Below are 26,206 nucleotides of genomic sequence, written 5' to 3' on the forward strand. Positions count from 1 at the left end.
CATTTAGATACACTTGGTCTAAGAACTGTGCAAATACCAAAACAATGTGTTCAGACTGGCTCAGCCATTATCCAGCATTCAGCAAAAGCAGACAACTGTTGAATTGTTTTGCTCTGGAATGACTTTGCCTGTCAGTCTTGCAGCTTTCCAAGTATCAGGAAAACACCATTGTGACTCACTTCTGGAATTCAAGAAACAACTGCCTATCATGTGTCGTGTGACTTTAATGATTCATGGAAATTACCATAGAATCCAAATGTCACATGGCAAAGAGAGTAAATAGCAAAAAGGAGGTCAGATATGATTAATTCTTTCAAAAAAAAAAAAAAAAGTATTTTCCCTCCCCACCTCAAATCAAGCAAAGGAAATTACCAGGAAAGGGGAATTACTGAAGATGCTGTTAGAGAGCACCATAGAGAACAGTTGAGCTTTTCTATTGGGCACAGAATGTCCAAGAATAGCATTTCCACAGATGGTTTTATTCTGGGAGTGAACAAAAGTTCACAGTTTGAAATTTATCAGGACACTTAAAAAGACCCACTTTCAATAACTGCATATAAAAATAATCATTATCATTGCAAATATAAATGTTAAAATATGATGTAAAATACCTAATGTAACTAAATTATTAAATCTATCTATAAATGTAATATTAAGATTTAATATGGATGAATTAAAACATTTTATTGTGTTCAAACAGAAATGAGAAAGTCAAATAATTAATTTCACCATTTTCTCAGTAAGATGTGTAGAAATAGAAATACCTTCTACCCAATTCAAAAACAAAATAAAATTCAGCTTTGACAAAGTTTTCCTTTCCAAAAGAAAACCTCACCAATTTAACAAGTCCCTTGAAATGTGTGGTTTGTTAAAAACCTGGTGTTAAGTCTCCGTTGGCCCTGGAAAGTTTGAAATTCATGCAGATAGCAATTACTGGAGCTGATTCAGCCATAAATCAGGTCCAAACTTGACTGAGAATTCTGTCATTTGGATTTTTAAAGGAACTACTTATATGAAGGTGGTGTTATAAAGATTTTCTATACGAATTTCCATTCCATATCATATTCAATCTGCTCTTTTATGTGTTTTAACACTTTCAAGAGGAGTAATTAGCCACATGGCTTATTCTTTGCCTCTTTTTTGTAAATTAAAATTATGAGTCATGCTCAGAGATATTTTTGTATATGTTCAAAATACATCTATGTATACAAAACAAGGATAGGATAAGATATTACTATCTTCATTATTGATAAAAATACAGCAGTTTTTAAAATTATTTTAGGACTGCTCCTCCAAATTTTAGGCAAAAAAAATGCAGTTTAAGATCCTGGGCTTCTCAAAGGTATAATTATTCTAGGCAGGAATGGGCAATAACAGTTTATACTCTGCAAAAAATAAAATGCCAGTAGCACCTTAAGCTTCAGAAACACATTAATGGTAAAAGCAGTTTGACCTCAGAATTTAACAACTATAGCTTGTGCAAGAGCAATTCCACCAACCTGCTGATTTTTCATTTTATGACCATGTTAAAACTTTTGTTCTGTTGGGGAAAAAAGTTCTTCGTTCTATGGAGGATGAAATAGTTGTGCCATTTTTAATACCAAAAGCCCTCAGCACAATGCTCTGGCATTTAAACATAATTAGAGCTTTTTAAAACTTAAATCAAATTATCATCCTACTTATACATAAAATAGCCTATAAATTACCCTTTGCATTTCTCTAATGAACACTTTTAGTGCTAGCAGTTTCTTTTACAGCCAAACTCACTTCCAACCACTATGATATACTGCTATTAAATTTGAACTTTTAGTCACTACAATAGTAATTGCAAGAGCAGTTCATGGAATACAAAACTCTGCTTTTGTCAAATGCTCATCCATCTGCTCCACACACAGCAGCAGGAGGGCTCTGACAGTTTAAATGGTGTGTAAACCAGTTTATTTGTATGCTCAAAGCGTTTTATTTGTATACTCAAGGCATAGGATAAATTTTGCCCTGTTGCAAAAAAAGCAACAGGAAGCAATCAGCACAGGAATTTCACCTGCAGTCCAGCATGCAGCTTATGGTGCAGCTCCTCCAGCAACATGCCTCCAAATAAATGAGTTTGCTTTTCAGTCAGTGAAGAGAAGAGTTACAAGTGCGTGCTGCTGCTAACCCGTGTGTGCGCATGCGTGTGTGTGTGTGTGTGTGTGTGCGCGTGCTCACGTGGCCTGTGCCAGGAGTGATGAGAAACAGATGTGCTGCTGAATTAGTTCATTGTAAATCTTGTACAATTTTCTGTTCTGCTCAGATTCATGTGGAGGACTATAAACCCCCGAGGAAAACCCACAGGTCCTCTTCTTGTTGCTACATTCTGGCCTGATCTGCCAGAGAAAATTGATGCTGTCTATGAGGCCCCTCAGGATGAGAAGGCTGTCTTTTTCTCAGGTATTGGTTTTAAAGGCTATTTTTTTTTACAGGTGTGGCCTTTAGGTTTCAAAATGTAAGTATCCATTTGCATAATGTTGCATTCAAGCTCACTTTCCTCCAAGTTGTACCTAGGACAGGAACAGCTTGTTTAAGAGCCAGCAGAGCCAACAGGTTGGGTGACAGATCTCCCTATTCCAACACTGAGGATTTTAGAACAAAAACCTGGATCTGAAAGACTCAAACAGCATTCAGCCTCCAGTACAACAAAAGGAGAACTATAAGCACCTAGAAAGAGACATTCAACAATAAGCAAAACCAAACAAGAATCGTTATTTAAAATGCAAAGCAACCTCAACAGGAGCTCTCTTTCCTCAGTCATTGCTCTGTTTTTCTTGTTTCCTTCCATTTTAAGCTATAATCTCAGCACACGTTGCTTGAGAAGACTACATTTTAATTTTTCTCCTCATGCCTCTCCTTGACTCCTTCTCTTTTGCCAAAGACTGACTTCCACTTTGGCTTCCAAGCATCTTCCTTGGTGGCTCATCAGGCAAGAGGATACAGGCGGCTGTGCGAGCTGCCTCCATGGGAGAGGAGGAGGACAGGAAGCTCTGCTCTGTCACATATGGTTCAGCTGTAGTGGCCAAATGAGCGGAGTGTGAGACTGTTTTCAACATGAAGAACTGAGCCAGCAAAACCTAGGCTCCAGTATCTACTAAAACCATGACTAAACATCTCCAGTCATGTAAAAACCTTATGGTAAAAGCTGCTGTGCATTTTCTGTACAGGAGAGAAAAAAGTTATGATAATCTATTCCACATGGCACAGAGGCCATTTGCTTTACATGGAGGAGGGAAAAAATATTAAAAGAAGTCAGGCAAAGAAAAACACTTTAAATATTGCATATACCATATATAATCCTATCACATCTAAACTTCTCCTTTATAAATTCCAGGAAAACGTAGCTAACTTGCATTTAAAAAAAAATAAATAAGAACTATCAAAAAACAAAGACTGGTTTGAAAATAACACAACTGTCTTGAAATACTTACTAGTTAGTCCCACCCTTTGCTTCTGAATAGTGAATCAATAACTTCTAAGAATCTCAAATGGTACATTTTACACTTCTCTCACATTAATAGTTTACTTATTTACTTTCCCACTAGCACAGAATCAAAGAAATGTCCTTTCATGAATAAATCTTTCCATGGCTTTCAGAGAATCCAGTGAGGCTATTTACTAAGCAAATTATAATTCCATGTAAAGAACATGGAACACTACTACATAGTCCACAAGTACATATCTGGAGAGACATTAGATAATGCTGTGTGACAAAAGACAACAGGAACTCTGAGCAAAGACTTCCTATTACTCAATAAAACTGGTTAATAAAACAAATTAAGACTGAACATGAGCTGCTGCATTTGTACACCAGATGCCCCTGCCTGGTTTTAGACAATTGTCATCATACAAAAAATTTCCTGTACAAATTACCTGTTTTAGCATATAACCCCAATGTACCAAGGCAGTGTCTGCCTCAAAGGGAAGAAGCAAGAGAAGGGAGGAAGCAAAAGAAAAGAGGGGACATCCTTTTATGAGGCGAGGAGCACTTCCGTAGCAAAAGCAGTGGTAATCACACTTGGATTGTAATCACAAATGGTAAAATAACTAGAAAGACTAGTGGTACAGTTAGCGCAATAAAAAGTCACATGGCAAAGCAAAAAGGAAGAAATACTCTTTTGTTAGTGATTAATAAACAGGTTTTGTTTGCTTTTTTTTCTTCCCCTTCCTAGGAAATGAGTACTGGGTTTATTCAGCCAGCAACTTGGACAGAGGCTATCCAAAGAAACTCAGCAGCCTGGGACTGCCCCCTGATGTGCAGCGTGTGGATGCAGCTTTTAACTGGGGCAGAAACAAGAGGACATACATTTTCGCTGGAGATAGATACTGGAAGTAAGATGTATTGAGTGGTGGTAAGATGCTCTTAGCCAAGCTGTCTCTAGGGCTGAATGCACCCTGAGCTTCAAGAGGCAGGGACCAAACATAGGGCACATCCTCTGGGAGTACAAAACAAGGGCTGCCAGAACAGTTCTGACAGCAGGAAAGTTCTTCAGTACTGCAACAGGAAATTGGCATGTATTTGAGGAAAAAAAACATCTTCAAAAACAGCAATGGAAGAGGGTATCTGGGAGTGCCTGTCAGGCTGCCCACCACCAGCAACTCATCCCTATGCCCCATATACCAGCAACTGCCCCACATCAGCCCCTGGCTCTTAAGAGGGACAAGTTGTCCTTACTGTCAGCTCATCATATGCTGGGAGAAAACTCTCCAAGGAATTCCTTAAAAATACACTGAGCTCCAATCACTTGAATCCAAAGACTGACCAGATTGCCTAGGAAATTCTTTCACTAAGCCATCAGGTTTAGAGGCACTGGTTTTAAAGGAAACAGCAGTGTGACTACCAAAACATGCTGAGCATGACTGTAAATCCTTTCAGCAGCTGATCTACCATCACTTACACCTTTGCTCTACTAATATAGTTGGCACTGAGGAAATCTGAACAAACCACAAGTGTATCTGTAAGTACTTTGAGAAAAATCTTAGCTTCAATTCATTTTGACAGTCTCTCAATCCTTTCAATGTTTCCAGTGAAACCCAGGTGACCTGCTACCATGCTCTTATCTTATTATCTTAGATTAAGAAAGAATGTCCTTAAAATGTCTCAAGGCTATTACTGTTGTAGAAATAAATATCCTACATTACACCTGAAGGGTCTGTTAATTGTATAATTGTATTTAATAGAATTTCATTACCATAATTGCCAGGGATATCTGGCACAAAAGACCATGTTAAAAAGCAGAGGAGGAACTTTGTGAGTTACCTCTGTGCTATCAGAATGGCATCAGGACAAAACAGAGGCCCTGACTCCTGCAGTCACTGTCAGAGGCCTGTTCCAGGAACAGGACTTCAGGAATGCAGACATTACACAACAGGCTGAAAGTGGACCCATTCATTAACTGACAATTTAGAGGAAATTTAAACATCAGAAATAACCACCAGAAATCTAAAAGATTCTCCAACCTTTAAGGGTTCATTCTGAGAGATGTTCTATATAAGATATCAAAGGGGGTCTCAGGATAATTGAGTCCATTTTATGTGAGCAATAATTTCATGCTATGATTAAACAGAATGACTTTCTTTATTTTATCCTAATGGCTGTGGATTCCTGTAAGTAAATAAAATACTCTTTCCATACAATTGCCACTTGATCACAATTTTCAATTACTTTAAGGACAGTAATCTTCTCCATTATCTAAAGAAAAAAAGCCCTAAAAACTTAAAGAATATTATTCATTCTTTAAAGTCACATTGTAGAGACCATTTAAACACAAATAGTTCTAATACAGCCATTTGAAACACTTCAGACTCCTACTAAAACCTACAGACTATGAGTTAAAAAGCAGCTGATACCTCTGTACCAACTATTGTTCTGATTAACTGTACTGCAGGGCCTCCAAGCAATTCATCGCTCCAATCACAGACAGTATTTCTATCAAAGTACCTTATCAAGTGCAGTCACTGCAGAATGCATAATTTATTGTTAAGGAAACAAAATAGGATTAAGTTATTTCTATCTGTGCAAAGTAGAAAGCAAGCAGTTGAAAAATATTTCAGAAAAAAATGCATGTCTGTTGAACAGACACTATAACCCTTAAGTATGTGGCTGTTACATTTTATACAAGGACTCTGTCAATGGAATCAAAATAGTTACATACCATAGCCCTTCCTGTGTCATTATCACACTTACTTTAAATGGATTTTTTGGAAGCCTTCTCCCTCCTTCATTCCAGCCATAAGCTATTTTAGTGTTATTATAACAAGACTGTTGAGCATAGCAAAGTTTTGTGAGGGAGGGGAAAAGGAGCTGGCTCAGATTCCACAGCTGAAGTTTTAAAGCTACCCAGCAAGGTACTAGGTTTTCTTTAAACAGCCCAGGGAAAAAAAAAAAAGGGTAAGGAATTTAAATAAATCATTTAAATTGATTTTGACCAACCTAGTGCTCATTAGTACTGGTGTAACTTTGGATATATTCCAAGTGGTTCCATAGAGCAATAAGGGAAAAGTAACCTGAGATGCCTACAGACATGAATAAATAGAAATTAGGAACGTAAATGGTTTTCTCCCTCCAGTATTGTCAAAGACAACCTCTCTGAAGTCTCCTGCTCCTGAAGAGATGCTTGAGCACCTGAAGGGTCATTGAGGCTGTACTTGCTGTACTTGAAGCCAGGTTCAAACTGTATTGCACATCACTGTGCTCAGGACACCTCCACGCCTCCTGCTCAGCAACGATTCCCATCCAAATTACATTTCTGGAAAGAACTTTCCTTAGAAAGTCTGTTTTCAATTCAGCATTGCATTTTTGAAGGAAAGATGTAAAATTTCACAGGGTCTTAAAGGAATCAGCAATAATTCTAATGAAATAGAAACCGTGTTACAATCTCAGTTATTATACTTCTGTTTGTTTCATATAGTCACATTTGCAGAGGACACCCTGAAAAATTATATTACAATTCAACATTAAATGCAGATTTGTAATGTAGAGATATCATTTCCTTCAGGTACAATGAAGAAAAGAAGAAAATGGAGCTGGCATCCCCTAAATTCATTGCTGACTCTTGGAATGGTGTTCCAGATAACCTCGATGCTGTCCTGGGCCTTGGGGACAGTGGTAAGCTGATTTAAGTCACTAACAAATCATCTTATTTGTTTGCTGCAAAACTTATTGGAGGCTTTAATTTCTTGTGATCTGTGAGTAGGAGCCAAATGGAGCCACCCAATGCCTGATGCACAGGATGTCCTAACACCAGGATGCATGACTGAGCCAGTCCTTGTGGCTTGGACATTTCCCAGCTCCTTGATACTCCCCAGGTTCCCCCACACCAGCACACAGTCTCAGCACCATTTCAGCACATCCTGCCATAGCACAACCAGAACTCAAGTATGACAATCTCCCTGATCATAGGCATGAATGGGTTTTATGTTGCAATTTTTCTTAATTTCCTATGCACTCCAGCTGAGATCCTGGCCCGTGGCTTTAAGGGGCCTTAAATTTTGCACAGATATGCACTAAAGTCTGAAAGCAACACTGGTATCACATGAGTCTTGACTCAGTCACATTTTCAACATCTATTTTGCCAGCAAACATTTCATCCCAGAAAATTCTGGCTCACAGAGGAGTGACCTTATTAAGGCTCCATTTAACAAGAACTCTTTTCTACAGGATGGGAATTTTAATGTAGTTTTAAAATGTATCTTTTTAATAATACAAACACATGTGAATATTTTGGGAAATAAGTCATTCAGTTAGTTCATTAAGCTTCATGAAATCACACAGACAAAAAACCTTTGATCAAGAATTATGTGCTCCATAATCTGAGCATGTTTATTTATTTATTTTAACAGGATATACCTACTTTTTCAAAGATCAGTACTATCTACAAATGGAAGACAAGAGTTTGAAGATTGTTAAAATTGGCAAGATAAGCTCTGACTGGTTGGGTTGCTGAACCACATGAGATATCAATAACCAAATATTTACTTTTTTGTTATATGCCTTATCTGTAATTAGAAATAGATCTGAATGCTAATTACTGGACCAGTCTGGTACTGGCACCAAAACACGAAGTACCAGTACTGTACACATCAGATAATTTAAGAGTGTTTGCCTCCTCAGTATACAAAAGATGTTTACGTATATATTCTGGTACAATTTTTCCGTTGTCATGCTAGTCATAGTAGTGCTATGAACAGAACAGCCATCACTCTTTATTCCCTCGGTGCTTAAACAAAGCCTTGGAACCTTTGGAGACTGGATCATGCCCCTCTGTTATTCACATACCAGATAGGCTCAAATGAGATGTACCAGCAGTGCACTTTGATTTTTATTTTTTTTAAATACAACTCTGTTATAAATGGATGGTTTGTCTTGATGTTTTTCACCCTCTTAAGAGTTTGATCATTACTTCCATTTATTTACATAATTATACAGAAAGACTGTCAAAGGCACGGGTTGCCTCAGGATCTGCTTTGTGTTGATGCATGATAGAATCATGGCAAAAAACTGTGTTAAAGTATTGTTTTAAAGTACTTTTTATTTTAATACCTTAGTTAAATTTAGCAATTTGCTTCATGCACTTTGTTACTACTATATAACTTGTTTATATGGATGGAAACGATTCAGATTTTTGAAGACAATGCGCTATACATAAAAATCAAGTATTGTTTAAAGTGCTTTATTTTTCTGTTCTTTATAATATTGGGGGGTTTGTTCAATTAGGCTTTTTGCTTATGCATTGGCAACAGAAAATGTTCTTTTCACAATCTGATAGAATGTTTCTCATTATAAAATAAACCAGACAAGAATGTCCCACACATGAAGTGCCAACAATACCAATAAAATCAAATTACACTGACAACACTACTCATGGCCAGGCTCCCTTGTATCACTTGAAATTATAAATTCAGTAGCATGTTTCAGTGCATTACCCATCAAAAGCAAAAACATTACTCCAGTATATAAACACATTGGGGTTTTATTTAGAAACACAGGTTATTTTTTCTGTTGGTTCCAAGGTGCAACTGCAGCAATTTAATTAAAGAGATGATATGGCCCCATGTCTGTGCAAAGCCCACTACTCCCCCTGAACAGTTTACACGCCTGTCTGCCATCCACACTCTATCACAGGCTACCTTCCCACAGCCCAGGCAGGAAGAGAGGGTGTATGTATCCTATAGGGATGTCAGCTTGAGAAACAGAGACGTAAATCCTTATCCTGCCCATGAGATCAGACACCATCTGGCCAAGGATCTTATCCAGCTCCATGCCCATGAAACACTTCAAAATCCTCCATGAACTGCATCATGCAAGGGGTCAACCTGGGTCCTTCTAAAAACATCTCTCTCTTTAAGTCCATGATTCACAGAACTGGCCAGTAACTAACACCTGAGCCCATGATCCATTGATTTCTTCTCATGTCATCTACAACTTCATGCTTTTTTACACTCAGTGCCTTCCTGTTTTAACCAGAGATTTTTACTATGATATTCTGAAAGATACTTCTTCTAAAATTCTGCATTTGCCAAATCATCTTTTAATTGCACCCATCCAGATATAACTCCACTTTAAGAAGTTGTCAATTACTATAGACAATCCTCACCTGAATGAGCTAGCACTATTTTTACTTATGCCAAAAGAAAAGGTGCCTTATCTACTCTTCAGAATACTCATTCTTGTTAGATATCATTATTCGCTTTCATAATTAGTCTTGCACCAGAGCCAACAAAATAAAGCACAAAACGAAGTGGCACTAACTGCAAAATGTTAGTGTTTCAGTTTTTACAAACACCTGGCAACCTCAGGATCTATTTCAGGGATGTATGACCTGTCCTGATCATAAACATCTTCCTGCACTTGTGCTGAAAATATTCTCTAGCTTTAATGACTGCTAGGCATTCCTTTTGGGCACTGCAATAATTTAAGCTCCATTTTAAGAATCCACAGTAACCATCCCCCATAGATTTTTATGTTCTTATGTCAATACTGCCCCAATGTACCTACTTGAGTATCTGTATTTAATATGGAAGGGGTTTCAAACATAGATATAGTAGCCCATATTTGCAATGGGCCTTCCAGCTCTGAACTTGCTAAATCACATTTCTACTGATTACTGAAATAGTTTCCTTTTTGTCTACAGCTTACACATGTTTTGCAACATTGGCAAATCTACCATCTTACGTTCTGTAGTAATAGCACCATAATCCTACAAAACCCTGCACATCTGGTGGGTGTAAGGAGTTCTGCTCAGCTTCTCCTTTTGTTCTTGCCTATGTAAACCCATTCTCCAATGACTAAATCACTGGCAGAAAACCAGAAATAAATTTTCTATCCTTAACCCGTTGCACACTTCTTTGGGTTCAGTTTCAGGCTGGCGACTTTAAGATTAACACAGGTCATTTATAAACACATCTGTTTCTGTTCATCAACTGTAACATTTGCCAGTAACATCACTTACGTATGTCAGACAAGCTGGGGGAGTATGCTGACCTTCTCATTAGCCTTTCACATCTGACCTGGGAACACTAAGTCACAAAACGTGTCCTGAAAAAGTCTTTGGGTCTAATTCCACTTATTGAGAGCCACTTCTAAAACCTCCCTCTTCTTTTCTGTTCGTAATGTGTTAACTATGAGGTGGAAAGTCCTTACCTGAGAAGCACTGCAGCTCAGCCTGTACCCGACTATGACCCATGCAGTTCCATCCCACTCACTTGCTTCCCTGTTTAACTCTAGGTCTGTCCCAACACTGTGGACTTTTTTGATGATCCCTAGACCCTTGGCTGAACCGGATTACCCTTCCCAAGCCTCTTTATACACCTCTCTTGTGCACTTTGAGACTGTGCCCTTGTCAAGGAGGACACTGCCCTTGTCTTTTCTGCACTCAACACATTTCTGCCAAGACATTTTCAGAACAGAACCAAAAGGTTTTACCTACCTTCTTTAAAGAGGAAGAAACAAAGGGAAAAAGGCTTTACTCTCTGAAGAAAAAGAAAAAGTGTTTACCTCAAAGCCATACAAAATACAGCACAAGCATTTATCAAACTCGTTCTACTTCTAGAGTTTTATTAAATTGAAGTCAGGTTCACTTAGGCCTTTTAGGTGTCAAGGTAGAGTTGCATACATGTTGCACCAGAGCTTGTTGCAACATGGAGAGAGCTCAGACACTCTTGCTCCTTGAGCTGAAGGAAATCTTCTACCAGTTATGAGCAGGATGGGCTGCAGGCTCCCAGCAGGGCAGCTCCAGTCCAGTAGGGCAAAGGGCAGTGGTTTAGCAACTGCTCCGTCACAATACATAAAAAGCAGCCAAGGCTGTAATGAAATGCCACAGCTCAAACACTCAGTAGACAGAGCAGCCTGAACTGTGAACCATGCTCAACAGTTTGTGTCTCACTGACACTTTTTATTTGCTAAAAATACATTTTCTTCTGGCTACTCTGTCTTGATTTTGCAAAGCAGCAGTAACCCATAAATTTTAGCAATTGACTGTAACTGTGCTGTTCTTAGAATCAGGAGGAAGTAGGCCCTTTGGGGCCATTTTGGACAAATTATTTCTGTTTACAAACTCAGACATGCATGTTTTTAGCAGCAAAGTCTAAGTGAATGAACACACTTCTGCTCTTGGGAGAGCTGAAATTAGCAAACAAGCAGGCATTGGGAACTGTGGAATCACAGAGATTGGTACATGCAAGAGGAAACACTTCTTCAGACTAGTTATGTAAAACAATGAGAAGTAATAAGGTGTTTCCAGGTAGGAAACTGTAGTTAGAACAAACAAAATCAGAAAAAAAAAAACACTCAAAACAACAACCAAGCCAACAACTATGTTTTCAGATCAAGACTCCTTGCCTTTTCAGAGAATATCCTTCACAAGGTATCTGATGTTTTTTGGGAAAACAAATTCCTGGCCTGGATCAAGTAGGGAATAGATTAAGTGAATTAATAGTCTCTTCCAGTCGTGAACCGCCTTCGGCCATAAAATTAATTTATATCATTTAAGAAGTATATATAATAGTTTTTTTCTAAATTAGCTATTAAATATATGCCTGCATGCATACATGCATCTGCACACACAAAGAAATAACTCATGGCTATATTAGGATATTTTATTTAATACAGATGTCAGAATAGAATATTTGGTTTGAAGAGACCTATGACAATCATCTAGTCCAATTGACTGAAAGCTAATTGACCTAAACCTGCTTAGCATATAACCCCAGTTTTTCCTTTCTCCAGAAAATGTATTACAGTGTATTCCTTGAGCAAAGAACACAGAGAGATCAAGTAGGAGTGTTCAGCCTGCACAGGTGTTCTTCCTGGTAGCACTACTGGAGATAACAGCCAAGAAATCCAAGATAATCAGTAGTTCATTTGTTTTATTGCTCAAACACTTTCTCCATAGCTGCAATTGCTGATGAGAGGCCACACCAGCACTTACGGGTTGGTCAGCCTAACCAACACTGGGAAAGTTGTATCCACACTGCCTGCTTATGTCATCACTGGACCATTCTTTCACCTCATTTTGCAAATCCCCAAACTCCCAGGATGCTTCTAAAGTTCAGCTTCACCTAGATTCACCATACTCATCCTCAGAATCTTCCAGATAACCAACGAGCCAGTCTGGAAGAGGGACACAAGAATAAAAGGCCTCATGACACCACAGGTCTGCATTTCCCTTGCAAACCCTGATGCAGATGCTCAGCACAATGAGCCAGAGGGTAACAAAACAGAATCTGTTGAACTTTCAGCTGTCTTTTACTGCCCAGTCCTTTCCTCTGGGACTTCTCAGAATTACTCCCAAATGACTAACTTGCTTTGCTGTGAAGAATTCGCTAGCATTGCCAAAATAAACTAAAATTGTAAGAGGATAATTGTTTTAATTTAGATTAGCCTAGAGTTTGGCAGTCTCTGGAATTATGTGGAGGTGGTCTCCACTTTCTAAAAGACAGGAATTCACAATATTAAGCTACCCAAATGGGCTTATTTTCCATGTCTCTTACCACTGCTTCAACCTTGGACTACTTCATAGCTATATTCTGCCTTGCTTAAGCCTCTTAGAGCACAATATTGCTGCCAAAAGGGCTGAAGCCTGAAAGCAGCTTCACACTCAGCAGTTGGGTGCCAGGCAATGATGCAGACCCAGCAGAAAGCTTCTAATCACCACTAGCCAAGGAACTGGGAAATTCCACCACAAGTCTTCCATCCAGTGTCACATCATAGAGTTACTTCAGCCGTAGAGACGTTATTTCTACTGTGGCTGCACCTAAACAATTCTGGCCACAGCCACTCTCCACTGCTCTCCTTTCCAGCTCCCCGAGCGTGACTCAGTGGAACCCCCCACAGCAGAGTTCACTGCCTCAGGACAGCAGCAGAGGAGTGAATAAGGCAAACCAAGGCAAAGGGCTTTACCAGAGAGGAAAGTCCTGCATGCAAAAGGAAGACAAGGGCTCTGCTTCCTCTCTGTGGTCAATGCATTGACTGCTGAACCCAGGCCTCAAAAGAGAGAGAGCTGTGGTGGTGTTAGTTTTTCTTACTCCCTGAAGACATGGCAAGGCTCATTAAATTCTAGCATTTTCACACTTTTCCATTAAGAAAATGTACTTTTTAAGGCCACTCACAATTCTATTCATCAGCAGCTCAAAAGAATGAAGTAGGAGGACCTACACTGAAAGTCCTTTTTCTGTTGTTTCTAATGTTGTCAAAGGGGCTTCTAAACTCCTCATTTGTAGGACTTTCATCCATTCTCACATTTAGATACCTTTCTATGGAGCACTGCACAGCATTGTATTTTCATATAAGATTGTTTGTCAATGCTAAAATTCTTAGGAATTATATTTAAATAATGGAACATGATCTGAATAACTGTGACATGAGCTAGGCTGTTGTAGACACCACATGGCACATGTGAAAAGGCAAAAGGAGTCTGCAAAAATTATGGTAGAAATAATAGAACCAAATTTCATGAGCCTAACTTTCTCCTAAGTTTGGAATAAACTGCATCATCACTAGCCCTACATACAATCCCAAAGTAGACTAATTCAGAAGGACATTTGTGAAATGTGGATGTAAACTAGAACCATTCCTGGGGTTCAAGGGGATAAAAGCCTCTGCAGAGCCAAGAAGTGGTTTTAGAATAATTGATGGCTTTAAAGCAAACCGAAGGAGAGTTATTGCAGTTGACACAGCATTGCTTCCAGTTGGATTTTCCTCCCAGAGTCAGCAGACGGGCTGTCACAGACACATTGGGGAAGGGGAGCCACTTTGAAGTTCTGGCTGTAGGTGTGTTCCACGCTGCCCGGGCTTGGAGCGGCCCCTGCAGGCAGCGCGGCCGCACCGTGGAGCGCCGGCAGCGGCACAAGGCGTTCTGAGCCCAGTGACACCGGCACAAGGCTCCCCGAGCCCAGCGACACCGGCACAAGGCTCCGGGCCCAGTGACACCGGCACAAGGCTCCGGGCCCAGTGACACCGGCACAAGGCTCCAGGCCCAGTGACACCGGCACAAGGATCCCCGAGCCCAGCGACACCGGCACAAGGCTCCAGGCCCAGTGACACCGGCACAAGGCTCCCCGAGCCCAGCGACACCGGCACAAGGCTCCAGGCCCAGTGACACCGGCACAAGGCTCCAGGCCCAGTGACACCGGCACAAGGCTCCCCGAGCCCAGCGACACCGGCACAAGGCTCCAGGCCCAGTGACACCGGCACAAGGCTCCCCGAGCCCAGCGACACTGGCACAAGGCTCCCCAAGCCCAGTGACACCGGCACAGGGCTCCCCGAGCCCAGCGACACCGGCACAAGGCTCCCCGAGCCCAGCGACACCGGCACAAGGCTCCCCGAGCCCAGCGACACCGGCACAAGGCTCCCCGAGCCCAGCGACACCGGCACAAGGCTCCAGGCCCAGTGACACCGGCACAAGGCTCCCCGAGCCCAGCGACACCGGCACAAGGCTCCCCGAGCCCAGCGACACCGGCACAAGGCTCCCCGAGTCCAGTGACACCAGCACAAGGCTCCCCGAGCCCAGCGACACCGGCACAAGGGTCCGGGCCCAGATACACTGGCACAAGGCTCCGAGCCCACCGGCACAAGGCTCCGGGCCCAGTGACACCGGTACAAGGCTCCCCGAGCCCAGTGACACCCGCTCCTCCTGCCCATGGCCCCACAACAACCCCCTGCACCAAAGGCAGCACAGAAAACAGCTGCGGCCTTTGGAGTCCTCACTGCACTGTAAGAGATTGCCAAGCAGGCTTGAAGGATTTTGCTGTCATAGGGCCAGTTATTTGGGGGTAGTACCAAGCTATTTAAAAAATAAAGAGTGTTTAAACATCAAAAGGAAAGTGCATTTTGTTGGGAACAAGTGTGAAAATTCTTTTACAGAAGCAATTCTGAAAAGGGAGGGAGAACTGTTGCATCACGTTCCATAACTCCCAAATACACTCTGACATATGTACATGCCGTATTCATTTAGGGGAAGCCTTTCCCTGAGTTTGTCTGTCTCTCCTTCCTGATGCCCCTCAGGCTCTCCATTTTAGTCACCGTCCCTTCAAGCCAAATGAGGAAAGTCAGCCAAAGCCACACAGCCTTCAGCCAGGACAGGCTGGGAAATGACTGTACTGGGCCCAAGGAATTTCCTCACTGTAGGAGGTAAGTCCCCCACAGCAATTCCTGCCAGTCTGAAGAGCAAATATTGTCTTTATAGCAGCACAGTGTGCTGCCAGTAGACCTCTGGCCACGTCTCAGCACTATCTCTGCCACGCACTATGGGTATTCCAACCTATTATCTGTATTTTTTCCAGACTTATTAAAGTCTTTTTTCTTTAAACTGATACCACGTGAATGTAATTTTAACAGGTCACCTTGGTGCAATTCTCTGGTATAATTCCACACCTGAAACTATTTATTTAACATTCTAAATTTTCTTTAAAAAGTAATTCTTTCTAGATCTTGGCATGTGACTAGTATGTCAACTTCCCCTCTCAGAGAATGGGAAATTATGCAGGCCTTGCTTCTATGGATAAAAGGTATGGCACAACTATGGTGTCACAGTGAAAATATCGCCTGAAATATCTTGGTGTGCTTGAGAACATAGGAGACAGAGTAAGAAACCTTGCTAATTAGAAGTGACGACTGCTGCATACTCACACCTCTAAACACACAACTTTGGGAGAGGAACAAAGGATAGGCAGTGCTACCCAGTCTCACATAAAGAGTGCAAATACAGAGCTACCAGCCAGTAACTCCACAGGATAACCCAAAATGTGAGAATGGCCACAGCAAAAGAGAGGGAAGTGGTAAGTGAGTAGGTAAGTAGCCGCATGGTTCATATTCACAGAGATGATGGTTTTGTTTCACCCTTGGGAAGCCAGTACTGGCCTCACCTCCCCTGGGCCATCCCACTAGAACAGCACTCAGCACTCAGTGTTGGAGGGGCAGCAACACAAAGCTACACTTTGAATCCAAAAATTATTCTTTTTCCTGAGCTGTTACAGCTGCTACTGCTCTTAGGCAGATATCAAAACTTCAGGCACCATGGAAATATTAACAAAGTATTGACAGTATAAAATAAATATGCAAGCAGATCAAAACTCTGAGATTAACTGACTTGTCATTAGAGGGGCAAAGCAGAGCTCTTCCTTCTGGTATTATTTATGGGGGGGAAGAGGAGGGATCACCAGAAGAGGAATAATCATAAGCAAGGTAACAGATAAATTATTATTAGAGACAGAACTACTGAATTCCATTCCAGCACCTGGGCATGTTTCACACAACTATGAAGAGTTATCAGGATATAAAATCAATTCAAAACATAGACCATGCTCCTGGCAGGCTCTTTACTGCAGCAGATGTCTGTCAATAAACAGAAATTTAACTTTGCTTCGATGGCATTTCATTATCTGGAGCAGAAGAATAGTACTAAATACTTCACATTTATATAGATTAATCTATTCTCACTTACTGTCTAATATCCATCACAATCTAATCTATGTTGGCAAGACCTCTCCATTTCCCTGATGGAATGGGTGTGTACCATTAACATGAACAGGTTTTATCTGTGTCACCACAGTACTGGTGGCTATTCATAAAAACACTTTCCTTTTATCAAAACGCAAGATGATGATATTATTACCATTATTGAAAAAAACCCACTTGACCTGGAGTTAAACACAACAGTATTGCATTGTGGATAAAGGAGGAATGTTCTTTTCTTCTTATTTGCAAGGCACTTTAAAACAGCTCAGCATTCATGCTGCGTTTGGGGAAGGGAGGGTTAAAGCGAAGGCCCCTCCTCCCCTCTCAGAGTGCTTTAAAACAGTACTCATTTCAACAGAAATGTGGTACATAAAATTCTGATTGTGCATGTGCTCAGTAGTGCTTTTGTAGCTTTTACTTTTGAAGGAACATTGTGATAATTTAAACTGATCTCCTTAAATGTCCCCTCAAATTCAGCCACTGATTAATCAGTCACTTTTACCCTTGATTTAAGGGCTATAAACAACGTAAAATTTACCACATTCAATGACTGTCTTCTGAAGTAGTTCAGTTTCCACAATGCCATGAACGACAGCTTATTTTTCATCCAACATGAAGGATATGAGGAAACCACAGGACATGACTGGGTTCCAAATCATGCTGTTTACGAACTATGTGCAAACATACGAACCCTGCTAGCTGAGTGTCTCTCCAAAGCCCTGTATCAGACCTCCAGAGCCCGGGAATTGTGCTGTTCATCCATGTGCACAAGAATTTCATATCCACTATAGAACAAGCTTTCAATGAGTTTGTCCATAACACTCCTTACTCTTCAAAATTATTGACTGCAGATGTGTTTTTGAAAACATGCTTCAGGTTAGTTCATTGATGGAAACTTTGTTTTATAATATTCAGTAACTCAGGCTAACCCTGGTGCCCTAAGCAGAAGCTAGAACTACTTGGTCTTCCTAGAAACAAAGTACTTAAGAAGGTTAAATTCATATTTTCAGAAGTTAAATTAGAATAAGTTAAATAACACAACTATTTGTTTAAGTGTTTCCATGATATTGCTGTGTTCCTCTTTTCAGGACACATATGTGGTCTGGACTTGTTAAGTTCCAGTAAGACTCAGAGCCAATGAAATGATTCCTCATTAGAGGAATTGTTTTTGTCAACTTGCAGTGTTGCATGTGATCAACAGATAATGGAATGCAGAACTTTAAAACAGACAGACTTCATAGTAACATGGATTCATTTCACCAGTTACCCCATTTACCCACAGCAAAAACTACATTTAACCTGTCCAAGGCTTCTGACACAAAGCATCACAATGAATGAGAAATAATACATACCAGTTCACTTATGCTTCCTTTTTCTTAGAATTATTTGTGAAGGCAGCAGTGTTTTCTTTCCAAAGTTTTTATAACACATTTACTCTAAAAAACAACATAAACCATTTTCATTAAGTGCATTATAGCCAAGCAACAGAGACAGACAAGGAATTTCCTGAAGAGCTGAGCAAAAATACAAATACAGCATATTTTCACGGGTTTTCTCTGTCTAAATATTTTCAATCAAAGCACCACTGTATGCAATTAAAAATAAAATCAGAATAAATCTAAATATTTTAATGTCAGGCAACTTCCGTTCTAAAGTAAAAAAAACTATTTAAAAATTATATGTTCTTAAAAGTCAGTTGAATGGTAACAGGAAGCCATGAAGAAAAAGTCACTGGAATTCAGACAATGGGATTGTTATTCTCAGGATACACATTTTTTGTAATTAAAAGTCTTCTATCTCTTGACCAAGAGGATGTTCAAGAGTTTTAAGTAATAATACCAACATTTGCTACATCAAGACACATTATAAACATGAACTAATGAACCCATGGGACACTTCTGTAAGCTGAGGAGTTTGTTGTGGAGCTGGGGAATCAGAGCTGGCACAGGAAGAGGCACCAGATTCAGAATGTCATCTTCTCTGAAGAACTGCAGAGCGACCACAGGCATCTGCTAATCCCTCCCCCTTGCAAGATTTGTAGGGCCAATAACAGGCAAGGCAGAGTAGAAGAAAGCATGACTGTACTCATAATTATGGAGCTTCCTAATTGGGGTGCAATTACGGGCTGCTAGTGGTTCACTCCTAGAGCCAGGTGCTAGTGGTCTTGCCTGAAAAGCTACACAGAAGTTCACCAAAGATATGTGGAAAAGAGCAGTACAAAAGAATAAGCAGAATATAAACTGGAGAGAGTGCCTTTCATTCTGAAAACATTCAGGAGATATTTCTGCATAGGATGGAGTCACAGTCTGGTCCTGTTACAATCTACCCTCTTACCTCTGAGCAGCGTTCTAAGTGATACCTCAGGGTAAAGTGGATAAAAGTGCTATCAAGGGAGATATGAATAGAAAGCATTCTTATGGAAAACGTAAATGCTTTCTACTAAGGAGGGATAAGCACTCAGAAATAAATCCTGTGCCATACTATCTTGTTTGAGAGTGAAGCTATAGAATCTGGGGCAAGGCATAAAACAATGAAGAGGCAAAATGAGCTTATTAGCACCCTTAAATGGTTTTGGCTTCCTCCCTTCTCTCTTATTTTTGAAACTTGAATGTACATGAAAACATTGTGAAAATCAGTTCTCTAAGGCATTCTTGTCCTATGGCCACAACTGGCAACCCAACAAGCACAGAGAGAGCCTTCAGAGATTTTATTCCATATCTCAAGGCCTAAACTGCATCTTAGTTTGCTTGTAGGATTTACTACTGCAGTGGAATACAGTTTTTAAAGAAAAGGCAAACACTGCTATTTACATAGAAAACACACCTCTATGCCTACTGAAGCACAAGCTCTTAAGAAAAGTGTTTATTGAAATTTAAGTATAATAGAGCAGTGGTTCAGTAGATTTCAGATATTCATAGCAGTACATTTTCTTTCAGAGTTCTTAGGTTTGCTTTATCATTCCTGACATTTCATATAGCATGTTATAAGCTTTTGCAGGGGAACAGCACTTTTACTGGAGCAGCAAATTGCACAGGTGGGAGAGGTTGATGCTAAACATTATTAAAAGATCTTCCTTTCCAAAACAATAAATGAATGTAAAAGCGTAAAATCATCTGGAAGCACAAATTTTTTAGAAAAACATTAGAAATAAATAAGGGATAATCTGTTTTTTTAATAAGAAAGTAACCCGTGCATCTGTCTGTTAACTCTGCTTACTATACAAATCTTCAACGGTCAGATGAAACACTGCACTGTGATATAACAAGATAGTACAGGTAGTTTAGAAAAAATTCCAGATTTCTGTCATTTATATGTCAAAAGACTCCAGCTGACATGGCTACAGCACAATTTTCCAAGACCATTTCCAAGGAGTTCTGCAGCCCCATAATAATATCAAAATCAGATCTTATTTAAAATACAGACATTAATATTCACTTTTTTTAAGAACACTGAGATTACCACTACTTATAAATTCTGATAATGGCAGTTTCTGGAAATGATTTGTTGCTCTGCCTCTCCAGCCCATTTGGTGACTGCTTTGATATATAAATTGTTTGCAGATCTATACACTCTGAAATTCTTCAGAGAAATATCCATCCTTCTTGTTTAGGTTCATAACTGTCAGAGGCATCTTCCAAATATCAATACATTTTCAACTTGATTTACATTGGAGTAAATCTCCACAAGGTCTTCTTCAGTTTGTGTTTGTGGAGATTTTTCTATTTCTTTTTCTGTTGGTTTCTCCCCATCTTTTGTCACTTTTCAGTTTCCAGAACAGTGGTGCACTGTGTTTATTTCTAAGTTCTTTCATGGATCGTATGATCCATTTTAATGGCATACATCCTTTTGAATTACTGTCCTCTGTACAATTGACACATTTTATATTCACTTTCTGCCAAAAAGCCTAGGGCATATGAACCTTCTTCACCCTGCATGTTTTGTTTGCAGGCTGCAATGAACCTAGCAGTTTCCTTCAAATTTCAATTTAGTAAGTCCCTGAGTAATTAGTTGACATAAAGTGTCTACACTACTAACACTACACTGCCTACCAAGGCAAGGATTGGCAGTGCACAATTTAGCCTTCCAAAAAGCCCAGATCCTTAGTCTTGGAAAGTCTTGTGTTTACCTAAGGCCTCTTGATAAAGCAGCCTGATCCTCTTCCTGCTGAAATCAGCGATGGAATTGCCAGTGACCTCAATAAGAACAAGGTTCCAACACCACTACCCCAAGGCTTATTATTTCCAATTGTCTCGGTACACATCACAGGCATTAAGAAATGTGTCTCCACCTCAAAAGTAAATCCTTCGGGTGTGCAGCAGTAGATAAAACCACTTTGCACTGAGATAGCACTTTCTGTTTCAATACATTTTACAACTGACTATGCCTTTCAATCCCTCCAGTAATATAACCACTTCATACTACAGACTGGAAAACCAGCACAGAGTTACTGTCATTTGTTCAATGAAGCATGGGTGAAATTCCAACACCCAGCCCCTTTGGGTCCATGCCCCTGTGCTGCTGGGAAGGAAGCTCACAAGTCTCTGTAACTAATCATCATTTCTCTTTATGAGAACTGAGCTACAGCTTCATAATCCTTTGTTAACATCCACATCTGTGATCTGATTCCACAGAAAAAAAAAGGGGTTATTTTTCTGTTCAAGGCCCAATCTCAGTTTGTTGAACCTTCCTCACATATCATTATCCAAAAGCTTCTCCAAGCCAGCTGGGTAGAGCTTGGGCAGTGTTTCCAATCCCACAGCACATTTCCAGACTCAAACCTTCTTTGAACTATAGAATGCAAAGCTTGGGCAAAGCACCTGTAATCACCATCTGAAATGTCCCTGTTACACGCACACACTTCCTCAGAGCTTCCCCTGCCTCTTTGCTGGCCACAAACTTTGGCTACAGTCAGCACAAAAGCAGAATGGTTATTCTTCAGGCACAACTAGCAGCACATCTCTGAAAACTGCCAAGTTACAGCAAGCCTGTTTCCTAGCATTCACTCCTTTTTTTTCAAGACTCATTGTTTCCACTCTTCCTGCTTTTCTTCTAGAAAAAAATATTTCTTTTAACCTGTATTCCAAAATTTACAATAGATCTCTGCTTCGGGCTTCACATCAAATTTCTAGGCTCTTTCCTATGTCAGATCAACCTTATCTATGAGTATCTGTGCAGAAGAGACACTGCTGTGGCCTTCAAGGGGCCTGACTGCTAAACAGCAGAAATACTTGGTCTTGCTTTAAATTACCCAATGTCCTCACCTTCAGTATTTGAAAATGCAGTGTGGCTCAGGGAAAATTATATTAGATTAACTGAGCTCCCACACCTGAATTTTGCTGCTCTCCTTACAATCTTGCAGCCTCACCTGTCATATTAATAGCATTAGAATGGCTTCAGTGTTAGCACTTAAAAAAGCAGAAACTGATTTGAGCAAAGCAGATACCTGTTAACGCTACAGAAGAAATAGGTAGGAGAAATCTTCCTCCAGTTGCTAAATAAAAAAGAATTAGTGCATGCCTTCCACTCCCTTAATTCTAGTTATCAAGTTCAGATACCTCAGCTGAGTCAGAGTCAGTGGGTCGGTTGGAAATGCCTCATTTACTCTTACTTGTTCACTCTCAACTCCTCTTTACTTCTTGAAATGACATAAAAAGAATTGACCCATCTGCATACTTACTCTCCTACTACTGTGGTGTACTTAAAACTCTTCATAATGTGACAAAAATATGACTTAAGTATCTTTCTGACATACAGATGGAGTTCTGGAGGATGCATTTTTGTGGTAAGTAGAGTTTGTTTTCCTTAGCTGGAAACACACGAGTTACACATTACTGTGAGGCAGATCATATTTACAATTGTATGTGCCTATTAAGATTTTCATACCCTCAGACACACAGCAGAGCCAGGGCTGCATCTGCCAAGGCAGTCAGGAGACATTAATGAAGCACACAGAACTCTGCTGCTGTCCAGAGGAAAGCTGATAGTAAACCAACAGACATAGTCACATGGGTTTGTTACATAATGTTGGTCTTTACTAAAATAGCCAAAATGCCTGGCTGTACAGAGAGAATCTCTGTGAAGCAGCTTGTGTTTACAGTGGTGCTCCCAACCTGGGAACTATGACTGTAAGACACCCATTAAAACACTCTCATTTTAGAGTCGACAAAAAACAGTGCAGTGGCCATAGACCTCATCTGGTGATTAGGAAAGGCCCGGGGCAGACTCCAATTTCCCTTAAACAGAGTACATTTTTCTCCCCGAAGCTCCAATCCACACCTCTCCCCAGCTGTGCCTGTTGCCCAGTCCTGCTCCTGTTTGCATCACAGCAGCCAGAGCACACAGCCAGTGCTGTGCTCAAGGACAGCTTTGCCTTTGCGCTGATGCAGCCCCTGCAGGCACCACTGGAGGAGAGGTGGAGGTGAATTGTGAAGGTTGTTACAGGCAAGATAGTATCAAAATAAATAAGCTGTTGGTAGCCCTGATTTCTAACAGCTCCCTCCTACTCCAAGCCTGAGGTAATCAACAGCTGGGCAAGGGGCCAGGCAAGACTGAGTCTCTGCAGCCAAACACACCTGAAGTTGTTGAAAGACAATATAAAGGTGTTTCTGTCTCAGCTATCTGAGACAGCCCCAGAGCTCCACTGACATTGCAGAAGGAGCTTCAAGAGTCATGGACTTGTCTTATTATTTAAGGAAGTCACATCAGTTGAGGCCCTTAAACTCAGCAGGATGCTGTACTAACCCATAGAGCAAATGCCTCAGTGCATTGCTAGAGAATTTCAGCATTTATTTTTCATATTAAAATACAAAGTGAAAACATTCTTCAGAGGCCATACTACACTGTAAATTATCAAGAATTTGTTCTAATACTGACAGCTTAAAAACTGCATGGGCTGGGTCATGGAGCTTTAGAGCTGGAAGAAATCTAGTTCCCTCAAACACAGGAGCTGGAATGAACTCAGATAACATCAACAGAGACGTAAAATTTAGTACACTGAACCAGTTCTTTTTTCTTTTCCTTATTCCATGTAAGACTCTTGAAATCATTCTTATTATAAAATGTGAAACAGAAACTATTGAAAAGAGATAGTGAACGTGAATAAATATAAATATTGGAAATATAATCGCATGTTAATAAACTACAGAAATGTCAACAAAAGTAGAGAAATCGTAGTTCTTATGGCAGCTGTCCATACTGATATTATCACCACAAAAAGGCCTTTTTTTTAGATGAAATAACATTGTATTTAAAGGGAAGGTTCAAAACGAAAGATACTTTAGCTCAAGAAAAAGATTAACGTTAATAAATGGAAGGTTCTGATTACCAAAGAAAGTTTCATATGAGGAAGAAATAAACATACACAACATTTAGGCTATGGGAAATTCTCCTGAATGCTGTGCTGAAAACCACATTTTTATTATGTGCATGACATTCGTCTGAATTTAATACCTCTATGTGTACCACGAAGAAAACATTTGCAGTGTGTGGTGGGGGGATATTATAAATAACTTTTCCACATCTAGTTTCTACTCATAGTAGGATCTGCAGTGGGATGAAATAAACAGAGCATAGCTTAAACTTCCCATAAACCAAAACAAAAGGCATCACAGTATTTCATACTGATCATATACATAAATATCAGTTTTCTGACAGCAAGCTGGTCTTTATGACATTTTGCAGTGAGGTACTGAACACTTACTAGAGGCTGCATAAAAATGACTGGGGATTTATCGCCCTCTTGTGAATAGGAGAAAAGTTACAATCTTCCTGAAAGTGAACGAACAGTTGCTGCTGCTACTGAAGAATCCTGTAATAAAAACACACCTGTACAATTAATAAACAGAAATTCAGATTATTAAAACAGTAGGACCGCTGATCACTGTAATAATCTATAATAATTTTACCAGAAAAGGATAAATTGCAAAATTAAAAATAATTCTATTCAAATCAGAACAAGCAAGATATTTTTTCTATGTAAGCAGGAAGACAGTAATTTAAACTCCACAAAATCACTGCATAAAGCACTGATGTCAAATGCACAGTCTAGCTTAAAGGTGTGTAAACCCTCCCTGACTGCAGCCCCAAAGCATCCTTCAATTGCAAACGGAGCAGAAGGATGAAAACACGTATTTTTGCCATGCAGAAGATGCGACCTTTTAACTGCAAAGAATAGTCATGGGTGCAAATCCAGATTTGTTTGCAGAAGCCAGTGAAGTTTGCAGACAGGAGCAGGTGTGTCTTGGTCCAGCACTCCACAGCAGCTCCAAAGGAAACAGGCTAACTCAACACTGGGAAAGCCATCACACTTCTACTTATTTTTACGGAACTTCCTCTTTGTGGCACTCCTTTCTTCCCTGCTGCTCTGCACCCACTCAGGGTGACACTGCTCCTTTCCTTCTCCATCTCTGTTTACTGCCCCTCTCCTTTACCAAGAGACCACTGAAATCAAGGCAAAAGCCATAAAATGTTCAGGCAAAGTCAGCACCTCTCATCTGACAAAACTCCAGGGCCAAGGAGCTGTTGGACACCAGGGTTTCCATTTCACACTTGGTCCTAAGGATAGGCAGCTACATCATCCTTCCACCCTTCCCTTCTTCATGCACCCCTCATTACCTCAGTGCTCCAAAGGGAGCCCTTCCAACCTAAATAACTCTGCAACTGCTCACTCCCACACACTTCCCTCATCAGACAGAGTGCCCACCATGCCGTACCAGTTTCCTCTCAGGCTCAGCCTAGGATGTCACCACAAACTCTCCTGGGCAGGCATGGGCCCTTCCTGGGTGCGTGCACAGCACACCCTGTTTGTTAATACAAATTCATTCTGGTCTTCTGCCACCACACCTAGTAACAAGATGGCTCTCTCCTGTACATCTGCAACAAAGAAACCTTACCAAAACTCTCTCCTGAGATTATTATCAAGGTATGATATCAAGAAGCCAAGTGTCATTTGATCACAAGTAACAGAGGACCCTCATCTTGAGAAGCAATAATAACACTGCCTTAGAGGAATCCGAGAGCTTCTGTTTGTTTGTGCTGCCTTCCCTAATTTAAAATAAATAAAGCATAAATCCTATCAAAATGAAGGCATCACCAAGTCCTACTAGCACAACATAATAACCATTCCCCTGAAAAACTATGTATTAATACCACTTAGCATAATAAATATTCAAAACGATACTGCAGTAAAGAATATAAATTCACCTATGTCTTTCCTCTTCTTAGTAG

At 40.3% G+C, this 26,206-nt stretch overlaps 1 protein-coding gene across 1 annotated transcript in view; it reads left to right on the top strand.

Moving 5' to 3' along the window:
- The window catches only part of MMP2 (matrix metallopeptidase 2), a 29,103-nt gene extending 20,216 nt beyond the window's left edge, over window positions 1-8,887 (top strand). Inside the window, exons 10-13 of the mRNA XM_066194358.1 lie at window positions 2,291-2,427; window positions 4,200-4,359; window positions 7,026-7,135; window positions 7,870-8,887. Of these exons, the coding sequence (XP_066050455.1) occupies window positions 2,291-2,427; window positions 4,200-4,359; window positions 7,026-7,135; window positions 7,870-7,973 (511 nt within the window). The 3' untranslated portion in view covers window positions 7,974-8,887. The remainder of the gene's footprint in view (window positions 1-2,290; window positions 2,428-4,199; window positions 4,360-7,025; window positions 7,136-7,869) is intronic.
- The last annotated feature ends 17,319 nt before the right edge of the window (window positions 8,888-26,206 follow it).

Source organism: Chamaea fasciata, unplaced genomic scaffold (genome assembly GCF_029207755.1).
Source record: "Chamaea fasciata isolate MVZ Bird 193981 ecotype frontalis unplaced genomic scaffold, bChaFas1.0.hap1 SCAF_12, whole genome shotgun sequence".
In the NCBI taxonomy this organism is placed as follows: Eukaryota; Metazoa; Chordata; class Aves; order Passeriformes; family Sylviidae; genus Chamaea; species Chamaea fasciata.